General features: G+C 35.2%; 1 protein-coding gene across 1 annotated transcript in view; it reads right to left on the bottom strand.

Moving 5' to 3' along the window:
- The window catches only part of UBR3 (ubiquitin protein ligase E3 component n-recognin 3), a gene marked incomplete at its 5' end in the record, with an annotated part of 70,365 nt that extends 51,084 nt beyond the window's left edge, over positions 1-19,281 (bottom strand). Inside the window, 14 exons of the mRNA XM_010168007.1 lie at positions 2,735-3,195; positions 4,654-4,683; positions 4,916-5,089; positions 5,995-6,099; positions 9,967-10,108; positions 11,384-11,480; positions 14,310-14,451; positions 15,840-15,925; positions 16,419-16,552; positions 17,215-17,267; positions 17,357-17,485; positions 18,351-18,440; positions 18,529-18,594; positions 19,195-19,281. Coding sequence (XP_010166309.1) covers positions 2,735-3,195; positions 4,654-4,683; positions 4,916-5,089; positions 5,995-6,099; positions 9,967-10,108; positions 11,384-11,480; positions 14,310-14,451; positions 15,840-15,925; positions 16,419-16,552; positions 17,215-17,267; positions 17,357-17,485; positions 18,351-18,440; positions 18,529-18,594; positions 19,195-19,281 — 1,796 coding nt within the window. The remainder of the gene's footprint in view (positions 1-2,734; positions 3,196-4,653; positions 4,684-4,915; positions 5,090-5,994; positions 6,100-9,966; positions 10,109-11,383; positions 11,481-14,309; positions 14,452-15,839; positions 15,926-16,418; positions 16,553-17,214; positions 17,268-17,356; positions 17,486-18,350; positions 18,441-18,528; positions 18,595-19,194) is intronic.
- Positions 19,282-20,113: the final 832 nt, after the last annotated feature.

Raw genomic sequence — 20,113 nt, 5'->3', positions numbered from 1 at the left:
CAGCTAATATACTGTAGCCTCTTATCCCAAGGTGGCCTGTTTGTAAGTCAAAGCTTCTGACTTGTTTTCTTAAAGGCAGCTTAAAACCCCAAATATCTCTGCCTAGTTATCTGTCACATTGTACAGCCACCGTTTCTCAAAATAACTTCTATTTACAACAATCCTAAGATTCATCATTCTGAGGATCATACCAGGGCATTCATTAAACCTGTTTTTATTTTATTTCTCCCTGGGAATTTCTCAATATACGCCTTGACTAAAAGCAGAGTGACTGTAGAGAGAGGCCTTTAATAAGAAGACATAAACAAACTCTGACAGATTCAGTACAGCTCAGTAATTTTCCATGATGGCCCATGGGAATATGACACCGCAGTTGAAAAAATACTGCAAGCAGCTCAAGCTCTCTTGTAGCTCTGTATTTCGGTTTCTATGGTGACAACCCATTGCCTAAATGATGCCAAGTTTGTTATTATAAGCTGAAGTAACCAAAAAGGTTGACCACTGAATGCTCAGTCTGCTTGATCTTCACTAATACAAAACTGGACTTGGGGGACAGAGAAAAATTTTTAAAAAACCCATCAAAAAGAGAAAGTAAAATTGCAGCCTGATTATATGGGCACCGTCAAGTCTATGAGATTAGTCATTTCAGCTATCGTACTGTCCATAAATAAATTTCATGGGTCCCCAGTGCCATTATAGATTTGAGGAGAAGAAAATAGTCACTTAGAACAACAAAGAACTGGAAACATTTATTTTCATCATTATGTTAGCCCCAGAACTTAACTGAAAATTTAAAGTGCCCACAATAGATCCTTGAAAATATCACATCCTTTATGTGGGGAAAGGAATGGCCATACCCTTTTCTGTATGAAAAGTTATTCGATTTATTGATTCCCATGCTTCTCTTGTACATAAATCTAGCACTACTGAGTACGACAATAACAAGTAGGTGTCCAAGATGTAGCTGTGTTTTATCTAAAGCAGCCATTCAGCCTGGCATTTTCTGAAAGACAATTTCACATGCTAACCCTTGACTGTTTCTCTTATTTACAAGGGATGTTGAAAATTAAACCATTAACTGACCACTTGTAAGAAAAAAAAATTACTTTGTGAAGTATGTAACTTATAAAAAAATATTAAACCTATTTTTAGATTGTTTTATCTTTGATTTTCAAGTACAGCATAGGTCTTGGACATATCAGAGAGAATTTAGTGAAAAATTTATTTTCAAACAAATAAAAATATCAGGATAAATGAATGTAGTCCAGAAACCAACCAAGTCAGCTGCATGTTTCTACCCAAATTTCTAGAACAATAATCATATAGTCTGGTTACATAAACCATTAATACATTAAAATACTGCATGGACAAGAACTCAAGAGTACTCTTGTCCATTCCAGCCTGTGCCCTGTCTCTGCTTTACTGAACATAGTAAGTCCTCTGACCTGACCACCCCCTTCTCTACACCCCAACATTCTAACCCTATTCACTGTCCTCTCACTTCAAATGCAATGTTTCAGTTTTTTGCACTAACCAGTTACCCATTTTTTCCCACTGCCCCACTCCAGCCAACTTGTCTTTCTGGCTGGCTCTATTACATCCTCCAAATGCCAATCTCTGTCTTACTTGTGCCCTCCAGGCATTTGCATTCCTATTCCACATTCTCCTTCTCCTATCAGCTCTCAAGATTCCATTCTCCCCCACTGAGATTTTCACTAAAAATTGTTTCTATCATTTGCTACTCTTCTCTGAGTATTTCTGTCCTGACAACCCAGTTCTTCCCCAACACCCTCAACTTGCCAGCTTGAGTCTTCCCACATCAACTATTCATTTGACCTGTCATCTTCCCTTTGCTCATTATTACACTGATCAGAATGTTTCTCCTTCCAGTCCCAGTCTTCAACTCTTTGCCCCTGCCAGTCCTAGATTTCACCTCTACTTCTCAGCTCTAGTTGCCGTCCTCTAGGCATTTGAACTGGACGATCCTTCTTCCATAGGACTCACATGCCAACACAGCAGTTGCTGAAAGCAGAAGAGAAGCAGGCTCTCTGCATTCAGTTTCAGTAGTGCTGGAATGCTGGGTGCTGTCAGGGCTCATTATGCCCCAACCTCAATCTCAAAACTGTCTGAGCTTTTTCCCCCCAAAAAAATTTCAGTCCAAGACAGACATCTGGCATGCAGGTTTTCAGGCCACATTATAAGAAAGTATGAATACTATTTTTCAAAAATAAAAATTATAAAAAATTAAAAATATCATTTAAAAACTGAATGTATCAGACAAACAAAAAAGGCAGCATTACCAAACCACATATAGTAAACAAAAACCCCAAAATAATCATGGTGTGATGTGCGCATGTGAATGAACAGACAATACCAATTAAAAAAAAATTCCTACCTCATCTTGAGGTTGCACAGTTAGGCTTCAAAAGTTAACAAAATCTTAATTCTGCACCTTTGTACATAATGAGTGGCATACATGGCAACATGAAGAGTGTGTTTATCACATAAAATCATTATGAAAGTCTTCTAATTCGAAGATCTAAATTAGCAAGGTGCAGGTTCTTCCTCAGTACCCATGTTAATCATGTATATACAAAATGGATAAAGAAGAGAACCGCAGAATAACATTTATTCTTTTAATAACTAATTCATACAAAAACCTAGGGAGAGATCAATCAATAGATGAACAACACACTGCCCTTCTACTGCCCCTTTACTTTGTTCTTAATGTTACCTTTCTTCTTTATCCAAAGTTTTCTTCTCTGCAGAACTAATCTTTTTTGGTGGTACAGGAGGTGTCACTTTTCTGCAGATCTCTTCAATTATACGTTTATTCAATCTGCTCTGTACAGCAGCTTTCAATAAAATTCTTTCCACTGCCGTCATTCCATCACCGTGAGAGTATCTTGGAATTTCTGAGTGGATTAAAACATCCACATCATCCAACCAAGGAGGATAGTAAGAGTTTTGTTTTCCTGAGAGTTTGTGATGCAATTTAATCAACAAGGACAGTATGCTTTCCTTGACTTCTAGAATGGCTGTGGTTAGCTGTGGAGTTGCACCAGGTGCTGACCACTTCATTGAAGTTTTGGGCCGAACCACTTGATTTGCCTCACTGGTATTCCGGTTGATGATCTCCTGAAATTTCTTTCTACGTTCTGCAACCAAACTGAACACTTGAGCTGTTCCCGGGTTCTTGGGAAAAAAATGACAACATTTAATTTTAAAAAATACAATTATAAACAACATGCAATTATAAAACTAAAGAAAATATTTTAAACTAGGAGGAAAAGCATGAAAGATTTTACGTTTCCTCTCACCTTCCAAAACATATTGAAACATTGGTATACCAAAATACCAATCTTGCATGTCATATTTTTATACAAATCTGTTATACACAGCTGCATAAAAAGCCAAGTACAAAATGAAAATATCACCCATACCAAAACAACTAATAATTGGCTTCGCTCTAGCCAAACTTAGATTTCTGTTCTCCAAATAGTATTTCCTTATTTTTTCTGGAATATTCATCATTTCAGTATCTTTTTATCATTTAAATGTCTTTATTAAGTCTACTGAGCACTGCTGCACAATGTAACTCACAATCCCACACAGCTGAACACAGGTGAGTCCACACATCCCTGTGGGCATTGTTCCTTTTGTGTGGATTTATTAACTGAGATCCAGAAGACACATACCCATATTTGCAAGCAGAGATTACTATTCAGGACACATGAGTGCAGCTACAGCTACATTAACGACAGAGCCCATTCAGATGTTTCCAGTCTCTGCTACCCCTGCTTTCAGTGACAAATTAAGAATATACGGAAGCAACTTGCATATACTGAATCCATAGCAAAGAGATGTTTCCTGAATATTTTGAACACAAAATTCAGAACACTTTAACATCTTACCCTCTCCTCCTCAGAAGACTGGGCAGCCAAGAGATACCAGATACCTCAGAGATCAAACATAAAAATGGGATTCTAACAACCATCTCACCTACCTTCTTTATGTTTTAACCTATTTCATCTCACCTACTTACTTTAAATTTTGATCTATTTTGCTAACATTAACATGAAAAAGAAATATCCATTGTATTTCACTACATCTGCATCCAGTAATCTGAACTGCTGCATACAGAAAGATACAAAAGCAATCCTGACACAGAGATTACATTATCTACTGGCTATAAATCTTTCAGGATCCCACCATTTATATATTCCTTTTGTTTTCACAAAAAACCCAAATAAGCTTTCCATTAATCATTTCAAATGCACTTTCAATGTAAGGTTAAACTTTCCTAGATTTGAGAAAGCTAAGACTACTTAATATTATGAAATGTTAGTAATATCTTGGCAAGACAAAACAAGCCTAAACACAAAGCTCAAGCAGTAAGCTAACAATGACATTTTATATTTGATAGAAAGCTTTTATTTCAAAATACGTACTAAAAATGTAAAGGCATTTATTTACTTAAAAGTCTACTACATAAGATTACAACCAAGAATATGAAAAAAGCATGAGTCCTTGCAATATGAATTAAAAGGAAACTCAGGAAAATTAGAAGATTTCATTGAATGTTAAGGTGAGCACAATTAAAGCCATGTTGCTAGTTAATCGCTTAGGAGAACAAACTGCACACAGATCTACCTCTCTCTGGAGGCTCTTCCGCCTTGAACTCTGGTAGATTGAGGACAAAAAAAGTAATTAAATACATCACTTGGAAGGAGGTATCATTTGAAATAAATTCTATTTCTGTTATCAGTACACTTAGGAAAGATTACTAGAGGAAAAAAAAATTCCTAAGAAATGCATAAAAACAGTAAAAAAAAAAAATCCCAACAAAAAAAGCCAAAACAGGTAATAACTTAAACTAATGTAGGAAAAGGCTCAGTATTTGTATATAACTTACTTGTGATGAAGCTAAACCATCAGAACTTGTACTCGCAGGTGGTTCCCTTTTCACCTCTGGAGCAGTTTCTGGTACTCTTACTCGGACATAGTTAATGAAGTGACGCATGTTAGAAACCAAGTTACTACCTGGAAACCAACTATCATGACAACGCTCTTGTCCACCTGCAGATTCCTAAAATAATAATTTAAAAAAATAAGTATACTTTCTCTTATGTATTACAATAATGTTGCTTTTATAACTGTATTACAGAGGTCATCATCTCTCCATCAGATAGGAACAATAGGTTGAACAGTATGTACCTCACTAAAGCTGATATACCTCTTGAAAACTATGGTATGACTGATGCCTAGTGTGAGGACTACAGGTCTGATGAATACATAAATCTACATTTGATTTGAATATAATCAAATACATGCCATCAGTGGTATCTAGCAGAACTAAAGGGAACTACTCAGAGTAATCCAAAACTGTACAATCCAAGATTAATACAAAAAATCCAAACAATACTGAAGTAAATCACTGGAAAAAAAGTGGTAGGTGCTTAGTCATATAAGCAATCTTAAAGAGTAGGAAAAAATATGAAAGTCATATACCATAAGGGAATCTGGAATCACCAAAATAATGGCTCTTTATATTCAAATTCTCACCACAGTTAAATTTTGGCTAATTCACATATTTCAGAGCATACAAATCTTCAGCAATAACATTCTCAGTGACAAAGGTTTCAGTTGAAAAATCTAGAAATTTAAGCAAGTTTTAGATTCAACCATTTTAATTTTTTTTCACCCAATTTCAAGTACTAATTTACAGAATAGTAAAGATCTAACCAATCTGTGTTGTCAGGTTATAGATACAGAAACTGTTGAAAAACATAACAAGATACCATACTCCTCTTAGAACAGTATGCAATTTTCCTATTTTTGTTCACTTAGTTGATCCCTGCTTAAGTAAATAAATATGTTTTATTTTAATTCCTATGGTAAAATTGTAATTTTAATAAACAGCTATTTTTAATTAATATGGAATCATTAGACAATACTTAATATTTTAATGAAAAATATGGTGTTTATTCTTACCTCTTCATCTGACTCTTGTTCTGGAGAATTTTCCAACCCCAGTTCAATCAAATACAAAACCATGCAAAGCACATGTTCTGATAAATTCTGATGATCCATTAATATCTAAGCAGAAAAACAGACATTCACATCTCAGAAGGTTTTACCTTTGATGCTTTCACAATCCCTATTATGAAAAAAAACAAAACCAAAAAAACAACAAACTGCCAAAACCTGATGGACATCTCTAACCTGAAATGGAAAGTAAAGAAAGTAGCCAGGAGTCTTGTATGAAGAAGCTCAAGTTACTATCTACAAATTTTATCTCCAGGTTAGCCACTCTAGGAAAGGCAGAAGGTCTTGAGCAACATATGTGATTTTTGCTTGGTTTCTGTTTTAATGAATCACTGCGCTCACAAAAACTGTATCATGAGATATGAGTATCAGTTAAAAAGAAGAGACTAGACAGGCAGAAGACCGTAACAACACTTGCTACCCTAGTATATTTTTGGTAGACTCTGAGCACCAATTTTAGCATTTAAAATAGTTTTCTTTTTGTTGCACAGTAACACTTTCAAAGTCCTATCATATGCATAAAAATACAGTTAGAAAAAAATATTTTCAAGAGCAGTGAATTGCCTCTTCAAGTTCCTGGAATATCTACTCTGAAATATCAGCAAGATATTTTAAACTTCTCTCTTGTTATGACTGAATGCTCCAACAAAATATCCGATCAGTGACTATGCTATAGGATAAAAAAAAGTTCCAAGCTGGCCAAGGTTAGTAAAAGTAGAAACATTAATATAGCTCTCCACTAACAGTACAACAAAATAATTCATGTAATTTTGGATTTGATGGATCAACCCAAGTGTTGTATTTGAAAGATGAGAAATCATTATTACACTCAGTTTATTAAGACTTGTAAATGTACAAAAAGTGTTCTGAATAATACACTTTGGGCTCTTCAGTTTTTATACAATTTTTTAAAGATGATTAAAAATTGAGGTTTAGAAAAAACTAACTTTTGAGCATCAACACAAAAGCAAAATTTAATTTTACATCTCTTTCCAGTCAAGCTTGTACTTTAAAATGGTGACTAGTTCAAGTTATGATTTACTATAAAACCGAAGTGCCAGGTAAAGGTGCATAGATATCACTCCTATTAGCTACAAGCAAAGAGCTTGGCCTTCCCTCCCTTTTTCATGTGATCAGCCACCATAAAGAATCACGAGGTCCTAGTCCTATAAGCGATGCCAGGTTAACTGGGAATGCCAGAAGGGTTAACATGAATTTAGTTCACAACCATCTTCACATAATCTTTTATAATTACAAATAATCTTTATCTTTAAATTAATAAATGCCCATATCTTTCTTCTAACAGAGCTTTCAATACATTGAGAGGAAGAACCAGTGCTGCCGAAATTAAAAACCAGGACAACTTCCCTCTTGAGAATATTCTGATTTAAAGGGAAAAAATGGCAAGTTACCAAAAAAGTGGATGGGAAAAGATATTTAAAATTTCATTGTAGTCAAGCTACTGTAGAAATTAGTATTTTTAGAGTGTAGCCTGGTAAAGTTTTAAATACAATTTGGTTTTGAGAGGGCCAAATTTCATAAATAGATACACCCATTAGAAACATCAGAAAGTTAAAGTTCTTAAAACATTTTTTTTTTTACGATAGCTTTTCTACATTATGTGTAAGCATCTGATTTAATCAAAACAAATCTGAGAATACAGAATTATTTAATTAAAAAGGGCATTCAGTATTACATTAATATGAAAACCATGTGCAGTTGTAGCAGCCAAAAGCAAAACTCACGTTGACTAACACTTCTGAAAAGTCAAATCATCAAATGTAGTTTACTGTTCTTCTGTAGTCAGTCACAAGAGTCAAGAGTTACAAAGGCTGTCATAAATTGGCAGAATTTCACAAACAGAACATATTTAAGATAATCCATGGAATCAATCACTACGTAATTTTCTACCATCCATAAATCTGGTAACAATTTAAAAAGCAACCCAGAAATTAAGGTTCTCAAGATTTAAGTCCTTGAAACTTCTTAACAGAATAAGAGGGAAAAAAATCCAAAAAAAAGCCAAAAATCCCAAGCAAGATAGTAAAAGATTATGCATTTCTTGTCTACATTCTCTATTTTTGTTCCATGTCAAAATATTATTTCATCTTCTACATAATCTCAAGCTCTCCTTTTCTTCAGCAGCCTCCCTGTAAGTCTCCTGCCTAGTACTTTCTCTAGGTATGCTCCTTCCCTATAGTCTCCGCTCTATACTAACCACATCTCAGTCTCATTCTTCACCCTGCAGTAATTGGGCAGCCCAGGCCCTCCAGCAGGCCGGGTCTAAGCAGGGTTAAACATTCTGCACACAGCAGTTTCTCTGGCCAAAACTACGGAAATCCCTGGGAAACAAGGTAGTTCCACTTCAGGCAAAGTTCTAGTTAGCTCTGGTGTGAGGCACACCCAGACTGGGACTGACTTTCTTGGGACTTCAGCAATTAACAGAATAAACAGCCACTGAACACGCACACAAGGTAACTTTGCAATGCCTACAGTTCGGTTACACTCAGATCCAGACTCTTGATAAAAGGACATTTAAAACATGGGAAAAGGGGATGTATTTCGCCCTTGCTTCAGTCTTGGAAACTCATGTCATAACAAGCATTCAGCATGAAAAATGTCAGCCATTGGTTAAATTTCAGCAAGATAAGGAACTAGATGTCTGACAATAAAAACTTTGACTAATCACTAGATGTTGTGCTATTGAGCTTGCAAAAGCTGTAGTCTCTGCAGATAAAATTCAGTCTTCTCCATAACATGTCTCATTCTATTATGGGTGAGGAAAAATTAGTAGTAAAACAGTCAATTTTTTCTATTTTATATTTTAAAGTAGATTTTTGAAATTGCACTAATTACACAGCAAAACCTATAGTTTACTGAAGTCATTCATTTGTAAGCAATAGGAAGCTTTTGAGAAAAAGTCCTTTTCTGTCATAAAGGTAAAAGATATTGAATGAATTCAGGTAAAATCTTAATTCTTCATTCATCTTAATGATACACTGACAAGTTCCATGATACTTCATTACAGAAAGAAATCAGCTGTAACAACTCTGTGTGAATAAGCTCTGTGTGAATACCACCCAGTTATTACTATACTTAACAACAGGTATTTTCTATTCAACAGAAGGTTAACAGTGAAACTAAACAAGAGTTTTAGGGGAGCTAGGAGCACAAAAAGAGCATAAAAGGGAAGTCTGCCGAGGAAAATAACACTACTATGCCTCAATCACACCACTTTTTATAGTCCCTCATCTGCTTCTGCAGCACACTGCTTTGAAAGCACTTTCCAAGTACAAAGACAGATTCAAAGGCCCGTTTCCTGATTAACATACTCTTCAAAAAGGATGCACTTCTCTTAAAGTTGGTAGCCAGCTCCACACAATTTAAAGGCACCAATTAGTCCTGAAATACAAGTGCTATAGTATTATCATAAGCCAGAACATATCTGGGAAGTGATGTTAAGAACAACTGCAGCTATGAGATGTATTTGCCATTTATGATCTAAAGCCATTGAGGTTATATATATTTGAAAAGGCTGCTGATGCCTTAAAACTCTGCAGTGGGAGCCAAAGGAAGGTCACTCACATCACCATGCTCCCCAAAACCATCACAGAACAATTCAAATGTCAACTCTGATGGTTAAGGTAGTGTTCCTCAAAGTAGAGGAGGACAACTCACTCACCTGGGTTCCTGACTTAGTGTATTTATATATAAAATAATAATTAATTAAATAATGAAAATGGTAGAAAAATATCATCCTACTAGACTTACAAAATAAAACAAACAAAAAAAGTTATATAAATTTGAACCTGACTACTGTATATAATCTATTTAAAAAAAAAAAATCACAATTCTAAAAACTCATGTTCTGAAAAAGTGGAAGTAATATACTGGACTTAATGATAATTATGACTGTACCTTGTAAAGAAGTGTGAACAGCACAATGTGGAGGGTTTTACAGTGTAAAAGTTTTATGAGGCCTTTGTAACTTGGATGTAGTGGTGTTCTTTTCTTGTAAGGAGGCCACGGGTTCCCAGGGAATTTACCACTTTGCTTTAAACTGTTGAAACAAATGAGACTTACATTAAACACTGCAATAATTTAGACAGCTGCCACTGTTATAGATAACTACCCTGCATTCTTTTTGTTTTGACCAACCTTAAAATTGACAACCATTTTTAAGCCATTTATTTTATTTAAGCAGCATTCCAAAAACTGGAATATATATACAAACTGAATCTAGTCTTACTTTCATGTGGATTACCACTGATTTAAATGGCCTTTTTAAATCAAGTTAAATGAATTTTTAGTTACTGCTATGAATTTAAGAATTCCATTTTCATTCTAAGAGGCACATATAAGAGATGGAAGACTTTTCACTTCACCCAAATCCATGTTAGTCAGACATGCAACACAGAAATCTCACATCTGTAGGAATGGATTACAGGCAACACTAGGAAACACTAGACATAATTAGCTACAGTCAACAGTGCCAGAGCCAGCGTATCTACAAACTTAAAAATTAAATGTTAAGTTCAATGTGGACACACATTTCTAATCACAAGCTGGAATCCAGTGCAGTAGACAATGCAATTATTTATCAGAATACTACCTTGCTCAGAATCACTTAGAGTATAAGTTTATGATGACCCTTTGACTTAATTGAAGGAGTATAGGGGCAGAGGATTATTTCACTATGTTTACTTTAAGGGCTTTTTAAACTTGATTTTTTATCCCCAAAGTGTGAAATAAAAGAGAACAAAATTTCATTAGCTGAAATAAAGTAAGAAGCTGTAAGGGATGGAATATTAAGGACCGAAATAAGACCAAATCATCTTGCTGTTTAGAACTTAAAAGGGTACCAAAAGTGTTTTTTCCTTTATGTAAATCAGAATTTAATTAACTCATGGTTTCTGTCATGGGTGAATACACAGAAAAAATCCACATTGTCTTCAATATAATTCCAAAACACAGAATACGGTGCTTCATGTACCTAAATGTAAAAGAAATAAAAATAGACAAGGCTGCCTTCTTTAAGTAATTTTTAACTGATATTTAAATATGAACTTTTGGTTAAGTATTTTATCTGTGATGACATTCAATACTTTGTCTGTGGCACTTCAGATGTATTTTTAAATGTTTAGGGAAGAGTAACAGACCAAGTTAACCACAACCCTGATACTGCCTGTAAGTTTATAAACTATTTACTCAAGGACAAATCTGGGGCTTGAAAACACTGATAACATGATTAGCATTACCAGACAGTGAAAACAGAAATTTTTTTGTACACTGAGCAACAATATGATGTTACATTTCTAAAAATGATCCAACTTACAATGCTGTGTATCTGTCCATTGCAGACTGCACATCTCTACGGTAAACTGTCCGAAGTATTACCATGACAGGGTCAAATTCCTTATCCCAAACTTCAGCTGTTGTTTAAAAGAAGTCACATGTTAAAATTCTCTTTACAGACCTTACAACTTATTCTAGATTATCTTCTAAAATAGCTTTGATTATGTAATTTTCTATTATATAATAATATTTTTGCAGTAAAGTACAGTAATTTTTATTAATAATACTTACTATACTAAGAATTACTACTGCTTATCCAGATATCAAAATCTCACCAAAAATATTTTTCTTAGTTCCTAAACAAAAATATCAGCAATCAAGGCAATAGATCTTTTCTATTAACAAGCTTTATTGTAGTATCTTCTAGCTTTCTTTTCTGTTATGTAATAATTTACAATGTGGGATAAAAGGTAAAAAGAAAAATCACATATTTCTGATAAAATAAGTGTTGAAACATATGCTGAGCAAAGTTTTTTTTAAATTCCAAATTAATTTTTAAAATCTACATAAATTTATTTATCCAATTCTAAGTATACAAAGGCAGTTCCAAAAACATCTTTTAACTTCTAAATACATCATTTAACTGCTACTTTTCTTTTCTATTTACAAGTTATTAAAAAACAAAACTAAGCTTCCAACCCAAAGCCAAATGAAGCTGTCCATTCTATTAATTGTTTGGAAGTGTTTAACTCCCATAACACAGCAATATGAAGGCAAGATTCAACGATCATATCAAAGGAAGAAGAAAACCAATGGATACAAAATTTTAGCTCCACCAGCAGGTGTAACACAATGCAAGCGCTTATCTTTACAGTTTTCACAAGCAAAAGCAGGCAGCTTTATCATGCTTTTGAGATTAATTTCCCCCAGGTGGGAAGACAAGTTGTCTATACTCCTGTTAACCCCTGCTAATGTTAACAGTTCTACAGATACCCTGATTTGTTGCTGAGAGAGAACACTTAGCATAGTTTCTATTATGTCTGAAAGATGATGAAACTTAGCTTGCAAAATATCCACTTTTTCTGGACAGAGTTTACTATTGCAGTCTGAAACACTGATCAAGCTTGTCTGGGCTGCTAATGCACAATGAGGAAAACAGAAGATGAGGAATATTAGAAATACACACACAGCTCATCTTCAGCACACAAATCCACAGAGAACAGGAAGATCTATGTCCTTTTTTTAGAAGTTGGTTTGGTTCTTTTTTAACCAGTCATCAATGGAAGCAAAATCTGGGGCTTCCGAGATCATAAAGTATATTTTTTTCCCTAAATTTAGGGAAACAAGGAATTAGGGGCAATGGATCTCAACATGACTTTCTTAAACTGTGTCAGGCCACAAACTACAATTCTTAAAAGCAACTGGAATATCACCATTCTTTTTGAGAACCTATATAGTCTTATAAAGATTATAAACACTTAAAAGGCTATAGTACTCCAAAAAACCCATGCTCACTTTGATTCCTGCAGAAGCTCTTTCAGTTTTTTTATTACTTCAAGAAAAAGGGATTCGGCATAGTGTTACAATTACTTCAGTATCCACTGCTATAGATGAGATGCTTAAAGTTTTGGGGTTTTGTTTGTTTGTTTTAAGATAAACCATCTATTCCAGAGGTAAACTAAGTTAAAAAACCCCAAACCACTAAAGTCTAGTATCAGATTCCCTAAATATAAAGTGTTATTATTAAAAATACCATAAATATTTTTTTTATTTCCTTCCCACTGTGTTATGAAAAAGACCAGTATGTCACAAGGACATGACATAAGGAAACAAAGTTTACAAAACATCAAAAAAGTTATTTTAAATATATAGGTGTTAAACTGCCTAATTACACATGAAGGAACCAGAATTAATTGATTCCCAAAACTCTGGTTTCACAAAATTACTTCACTGGTTGTTAATGTGTATAAAAGCAAAAGCTTCACCGAGCCATCAGTCTCCCAAAGGCTGGTAAACAAGTTAGTACCATATTAGTTCCTACATTAACAACAACAACAAAAAATTCCACAAGAGAACACAGCCTAAAAAGCAAATGGTTTCAAAGTTGTCAGACCTCAACCCTGCCAGTTCTCAAGTGAGGCACCCAGGGGAGGAAGGAGTTAATCCCTCTTCAGCTTTGCCACAAGCTGAAGCACAACCCGAGCACATGGAGCATTTCAGATTCCTACAGGCTTATCTGCTCAGTGACAGGAAACAGTAATGGAACACTGAGTTCTTAAATTCTTCCTCTCCTTTGATACACCAACACTATGTTGAGTCCAATTTAGATGACAAGCTAAGGGGGGAGGGAAGAAACTTGTCATTTTTGCACTGTATGCATTGTAGAATTATAGAACAATATTCTATTACCAGTCTAGTCTGAACTTTGTTCTAGACGCTCACTATTGACTGGGAAGAATGTTACAGGCCACTAAAACAGTTAAGTAATATAAAAAATAATGATGTATCATGATATCTTTAATGATCAAAATGTAGAGAAGTTCAATGAAAAAAAATCTTTGCAACTGACACCTCACTAGTGCCAACAGTTCTAAACTCTACTGAACATACATCAGATTCTTTTAAAAATTGCATGGACAACTAAGTATGCAGACCAGTGAAACACAAATAACACCATTTCTCAGTTCCTCATTTTTCCCTTGCTTTCTAAGGATACCTGATTAATATGAGAAGCTCAATTTCACTCTAGATCAAAATGAAAAACAATATTCTTTAGCAATGGTCTTAAATAAACAATAATGAAAAGGTCAAACAAGTTTTGTGGGGTTTTTTTGGAGGGGGTGATGGTTATTATTGTTTGGTGGTTTGTTCTTTTGTTGTGGTTTTTTTTTTTTAAAGGGAAAAAAACACCTCTGGTTAAGCATCTTAGCACTGAGTATGTTATAAGAGAATGCCAGTTACCATACCTTTAGGTGTATACATTCCTTGTTGCATGGAACCTCCCGGTTCAAAAACAGGAGCTTTAAAATCAGCAACTGCTGACAAGACTGATTCAAAGCTTAAGCTTCCTGGAATAATACCACTTTTAGGATTGGGGTTTTCTGGAATGTAATGTTTGTGTTAAGGAAAGCAAAGGTAACTTAGTTGCAGCATTTACTTCGCTCTTGACATTTTCAGTCACTTATTTCAGCAGTGCTCTGTGTTTACCACAAGAGGTCTGTATGCTCCAGCTGCTAGGATGGAACAATAACTATAACTATTACTGAAGTGAATTAAAGTGAATGTCCCGTGCTGGGACATTAAACTTTCCAATTGCTACATGCTTGGCTCAAGAGGTAAGTATTAAAAGAGAAATAAAAACTACTATCAATATTGTATATAAAGTTTTTGTACTTTATTAATTACTGCTTCAGCTCTCTTCATAGCAAGAATACTTTGCCTATACAGCTAGGTGCAGAAAAAGCAAGTAAATAGCTTGGGATCCATATACACAATAAGTAATTTCCATCTTGGATTGGCTATTTCTCATTTTTGGTAGCAATACTTAATTGACCTACTGACATTACCCCAGATCACATGTAACAATACAAACAAGGAAACTTCCGCTTAATAAGTGAGTGCTTATAAAATTATTCACTTATTTTACATAGTGAAGTGATTAGCTTATTTTACATACTTAGTGACTGACTTACTAGGTCATACTGTAGTAATTAATAATTCTTGTTACATATTTGTATCTCTCAGTCTCCTATCTTTACAAATTCCTAATATTTTTGCTCATTGCCTATCCTTAGACTGCAAGCTCTTCTGGGCACTCACAACAAGTTATTTAATTTGCCTACAGCTTAATACACCGACAGCTGTAAAACCTGCATATCTGTATTCAGCTGACTGAGGACATGAACCATGTAACTTCCTAGAGTTTGGTATTCTTCAAGTAAGACACTTCCCCCCATAAGACACACATTTCACTCTAACTTCAAAGCAGCATTCAGAACTGCTATTATTTGCATTTTCAGCTTCTAACTTCAAAGCAGCATTCAGAACTGCTATTATTTGCATTTTCAGCTGCTGATAGCAAAAGACAATATAGCGTAGATTGGCTTCTTTTTATACTGACATAAAATTAGCAATAATCAAAGGCTCAAATCTGGATAAAGGTGATGCTTGGCTAAACTTTCTACGATGTCACTGGAAAGCAGACTTTTTACCTCACACCTAGAAGGCTTTTGTAGTGTTAAAAAATAATTTAAAATAGCCGTTAAGCATTTTGTAACAAAACTAATTTAAAACTATTACAAAAGTATTGCATATTTTGTAAGAAAAACCAAAGCTGGAGTAAATGCCTTTGCTGATGGTAAGTATATGCAAACACATATTTACTCGGTTATAATTATGTAAGTTGAAAACATGTTGTTGAAGCTCCAAAATCCCACTACTATCCAGGTATCTGTCATTCTCATTCATGTACATTAATTAACATATTCCAAGGATATGAGATCCAATAAAGAACTGTGTGTCCTGTCATTCATACAGAGTTGAGCTACCATCTCTGCTCTGAGGATCTCATCATCTGTCATTCCTAGAAAAATAAAAATTTAAAAAGCCATTAAAAATAGCATGATTTTAAAACACATATTCAGCATCCACTTGTACTTAAACACAAGTTAAACTTGATACAAACATTAATATTAATTAATGATACAGTGCTATAAAAATACAGCTAAAGAGAAGGTGGGGACGGGCCACAAATGTTATGAGACACACAACCTCACTCAGAAAAGGCAGGTACAAACTAAAACTGCTGTCCTTCTGAAAAAGATGCAGAATTTTCAAGTGATCACATATACACAAATCAGCCACTTCCATTAAAGCCATTTTTCTCCTTCTCTATGTATTTTGTCTATTTCTAATTCATAAGGGATTAAAATTCAGTAACTGGCAAAAATGAAACCAAGTGTTGAATGCTTTAAGCTACCATATGGCTAATCAGCTTTACAGTAGCTACTAAATGTTGAATATAAATGAACAGGTATGTATTTACATACAAGTATTCCTAAAGCAGTGACTCTTACCTAAATGTAAACGAAGACTTAACAGAAGGACCAAAAACGTTAAGGCTCCTTCCAACATGGACCTTTCATGCTCTGAATCAAGAACTGTATTTTGATGCTGTGACGCCATGGTTAGCAGATCTACCACCTTAAATCTACATAGCAAAGAGTAAACTTAGAAATATAATTCTCCAACATTATCAATGTTAAATGCACAGATAAACTCAGGATACCATTCACAACAACTCAAAATCAACAGAAAATAAAATGCATATAATGCAGCAATAAGTAAACATACAGGAAAACCCTTTTATTTTTAAATTAATATTTTTATTTAACTACTTACGGCATGTGCTATAGCGATATCTACACCACAAGAGAACACTGTACATTTATGAACATATAAAAGCAAATGCCAATTAATTTGTTTTCAAACCCTGATTTTATTCTATCCAGAATACCAGACATCCCTTCTGTGTCTCCTACTGTTGCAGCTTTATTTATCTACTTCTTCAGGCTAGCATACCCTGAAAGCTTATATACAAACATGTGCAAAACTCAAAAAGACCTGAAGATGCTCAGAAAACAAATGTCTGAAGGTTTCACTACTGCACTGTAAAGCAAAAGCCAATCCTGTATAAAATGAAGGATCTACCTTGAGATACTTCTTTTGGTAGAGCCCTCAGGTGTTAGTTTTGGCTAGGCAGAGTTGTACCACTGAAGATAGATATCATATAAGCACAGTTTCTCCCACACGGCATAAATTAGTCAACAGCTAGCACAACACTGAACAAAAACATTCATCTTTTAACCCTACCTTTCAAAAACAGATGAAATAAAATAATCTGGGTCCAGCCTAGAGGCACAGACCTGTGGAAAGATAATAAATTAATTTTAATTCAGTAGTTTGGTTTTTTGTAAACAAGCATTGGCTTGGCTTCTCAGAAAACATAACTTACTTGCAGCAGATAAATGTCAGGGTCAATCATCGAATTGCAGAAATGAGATTGCACATAAGTCATGGCCTGTCCTTTAATTTGTAGACCATTTCTAACCCACATGTTGCTGTGAATTTCAGAAAGACTTGCCTGTTCAGGCAAAATAAAATAAAAATTCACAAACATTTCAGGGATATTCAACTATTCAGTTCAACGTTAGCAGATCATCGATATATTATCACACATATACAAACACACATACACACACTACACCTTTATATAAAAGTATACTTTTTAATACTAATTTACTTCTGGGGAGCAAGGGATGAAAAAGAACCACTGCAGGTTTATGAATCTATATGAAAGTATCACACTTTCATATGAGAGCGTATTTCAGACAACAACAGTGAAAAAGCCAATGATGTTATTTATTTATGTACTTATTAAAATCTTGACAAGTACTACAAAAATTAAGGCAGCATGGTTTAAGCCAAGTCAGATATAAAAGCAGTGATAACAAATACTGCTGACTACCACTTACATACAAATAAATACAAATTTGTAAGTAAAAAAAGAAAATGTTACAGGGTGCATCCATTCTTGAACTCATTCTCAATTTAAAATACAAAATTTTGCAATCTGAGTTTCTTCTCAACTTGAACTCCATTGATAGCTATTCTATGAACATGAAGTTCAATGTTTTCAAAGGGCTGTTTCCTCCTACTGTTTTGGAAGTATTATAGTGAATATTATTATATTTCTCAGAGTATGATAACTAATGCCACATATTTAATTTTGGAAACAGGAAGAAAAAAAAATGTTTATCCTAACTACTCAGTATATTCTAGTTTTTATTGTCACACATTGCTTATTGTGATATTCCAAAATTAAGACATATAGCTCTTGTTAAATACTTCTAAATACATTTAAAGGACTGTGGTTAAAAGAATCAGACAACAACTTTTTTTTGTTGTATAACTTTACATCTGCATCAAAGTCAGAAGTCTCTCTTTACCTGTATCTGAAGTGGGTGAATCATCAGTTTCATCAGCATCTCCTGATCTGGTAAGATAGTATCCAGATCTAGTTCTTGGCATTTGACAGCCTAGAAACAATAGCAAGCATATGCTGTACTGAACAATCACACTTGACAGGGCATTTCCATCTTCTGTGTGACTAAAACATGTGCTTACCTTACTTAAAAACATGGCAAAGTAACGGTGCAGTGGCAAATGAAAAGTAACTTGGTTAGGAGCTGGCTGAAAGTAAAACAAAGATATTTCAATATCATATATTAAAAAACCAAACCTACAAATGTCTTTGTTACAACCACCAAGAACAGTATCTTGCATGTCTTCATTTGATGTTCTTACTTTCCACTAACCTAGTATTACTTCATTCCCCTGCACTTTTCGATGATTCAGAAATTTCCCTTATTCAGAGTGCAGTAGTTAACCCCTTAATAAGCCTCCAGTAGCTAATGACACTCTGAACTAATTGGGAGTATTGCTTGCTAAGCTGGCAGAGCTGCTCCCCTCTACCATATCAGAAGACAACTTCTGTTTTGCCATTGCTTCAGCTCTTCATTCAGCAGAACAGTAGTACATCAATGGCACTGCTTTTGAGACTCACACAGCTTAAGCTTGCACCAGCAAATCTAAATCGTCACAACTCTATAAATAAAGGATCCTAGGACGTAACACTGCAACTACTAACTACAAACTCTAATTTCAACAGGGCAATCTTTTTTCTATCGGTACCTAGAACGATGATTTAGTTTAATGGGCCAGGGAATGTATCATCTTTGAAGTTTAATCAGATTTTCACAGTATTTTACTTAAATTCACTAGGATGTTTACCTCATCTACAAAGTTGATTGCATCAAACCAGTCCTGAAGTGCTTCAAGGCAGTATCTGACAACATTTCGTGTGTATTCCTGTGTTTCCTGCAGTAAGAAAAAACAGTATACTATGAGACGAAATACTTTTAAGAATCACTGTCTTCCTACTATAAATAAATTTTTCAAGAATATTTTTTACAGTACGTAATTTATGCCCTCATCATATGGAAATTAATAAGTATCACAGAATCACAGAATGTTAGGAATTGGAAGGGACCTCGAAAGATCATCCAGTCCAAGCCCCCCTGCCAGAGCAGGATCACCTACAGTAGGTCACACAGGAACACACCCAGGCGGGTTTTGAATGTCTCCAGAGAAGGAGACTCCACAGCCTCTCTGGGCATCCTGTTCCAGTGGCCCGTCACTCTCATAGTGAAAAAGTTTTCCCTTATGTTTACATGGAACCTCCTATGCTCCAGCTTGCACCCCTTGCCCCTTGTCCTACCGCAGGACATCACTGAGGAGAGCCTGGCTCCATCCTCCTGACATTCGCCCTTTGCCTATTTATAAACATGAATGAGGTCCCCCCTCAGTCTCCTCTTCTCCAAGCTAAAGAGACCCAGCTCCCTCAGCCTTTCCTCAGAAGGGAGATGCTCCACTCCCTTCATCATCTTGGTGGCTCTGCACTGGACTCTCTCAAGCAGTTCCCTGTCCTTCTTGAACTGAGGGGCCCAGAACTGGACACAATATTCCAGATGCAGCCTCACCAGGGCAGAGTAGAGGGGGAGGAGAACCTCTCTCGACCTACTAACCACCCCCCTTCTAATGCACCCCAGGATGCTACTGGCCTTCCTGGCCACAAGAGCACAGTGCTGGCTCATGGTCATCCTGCTGCACACCAAGACCCCCAGGTCCATTTCCCCTACTCTGCTCTCCA

Source organism: Antrostomus carolinensis, unplaced genomic scaffold, assembly GCF_000700745.2.
Source record: "Antrostomus carolinensis isolate BGI_N321 unplaced genomic scaffold, ASM70074v2 scaffold3090, whole genome shotgun sequence".
Taxonomy (NCBI): domain Eukaryota; kingdom Metazoa; phylum Chordata; class Aves; order Caprimulgiformes; family Caprimulgidae; genus Antrostomus; species Antrostomus carolinensis.
This window is presented reverse-complemented; position numbering and strand designations above follow the sequence as displayed.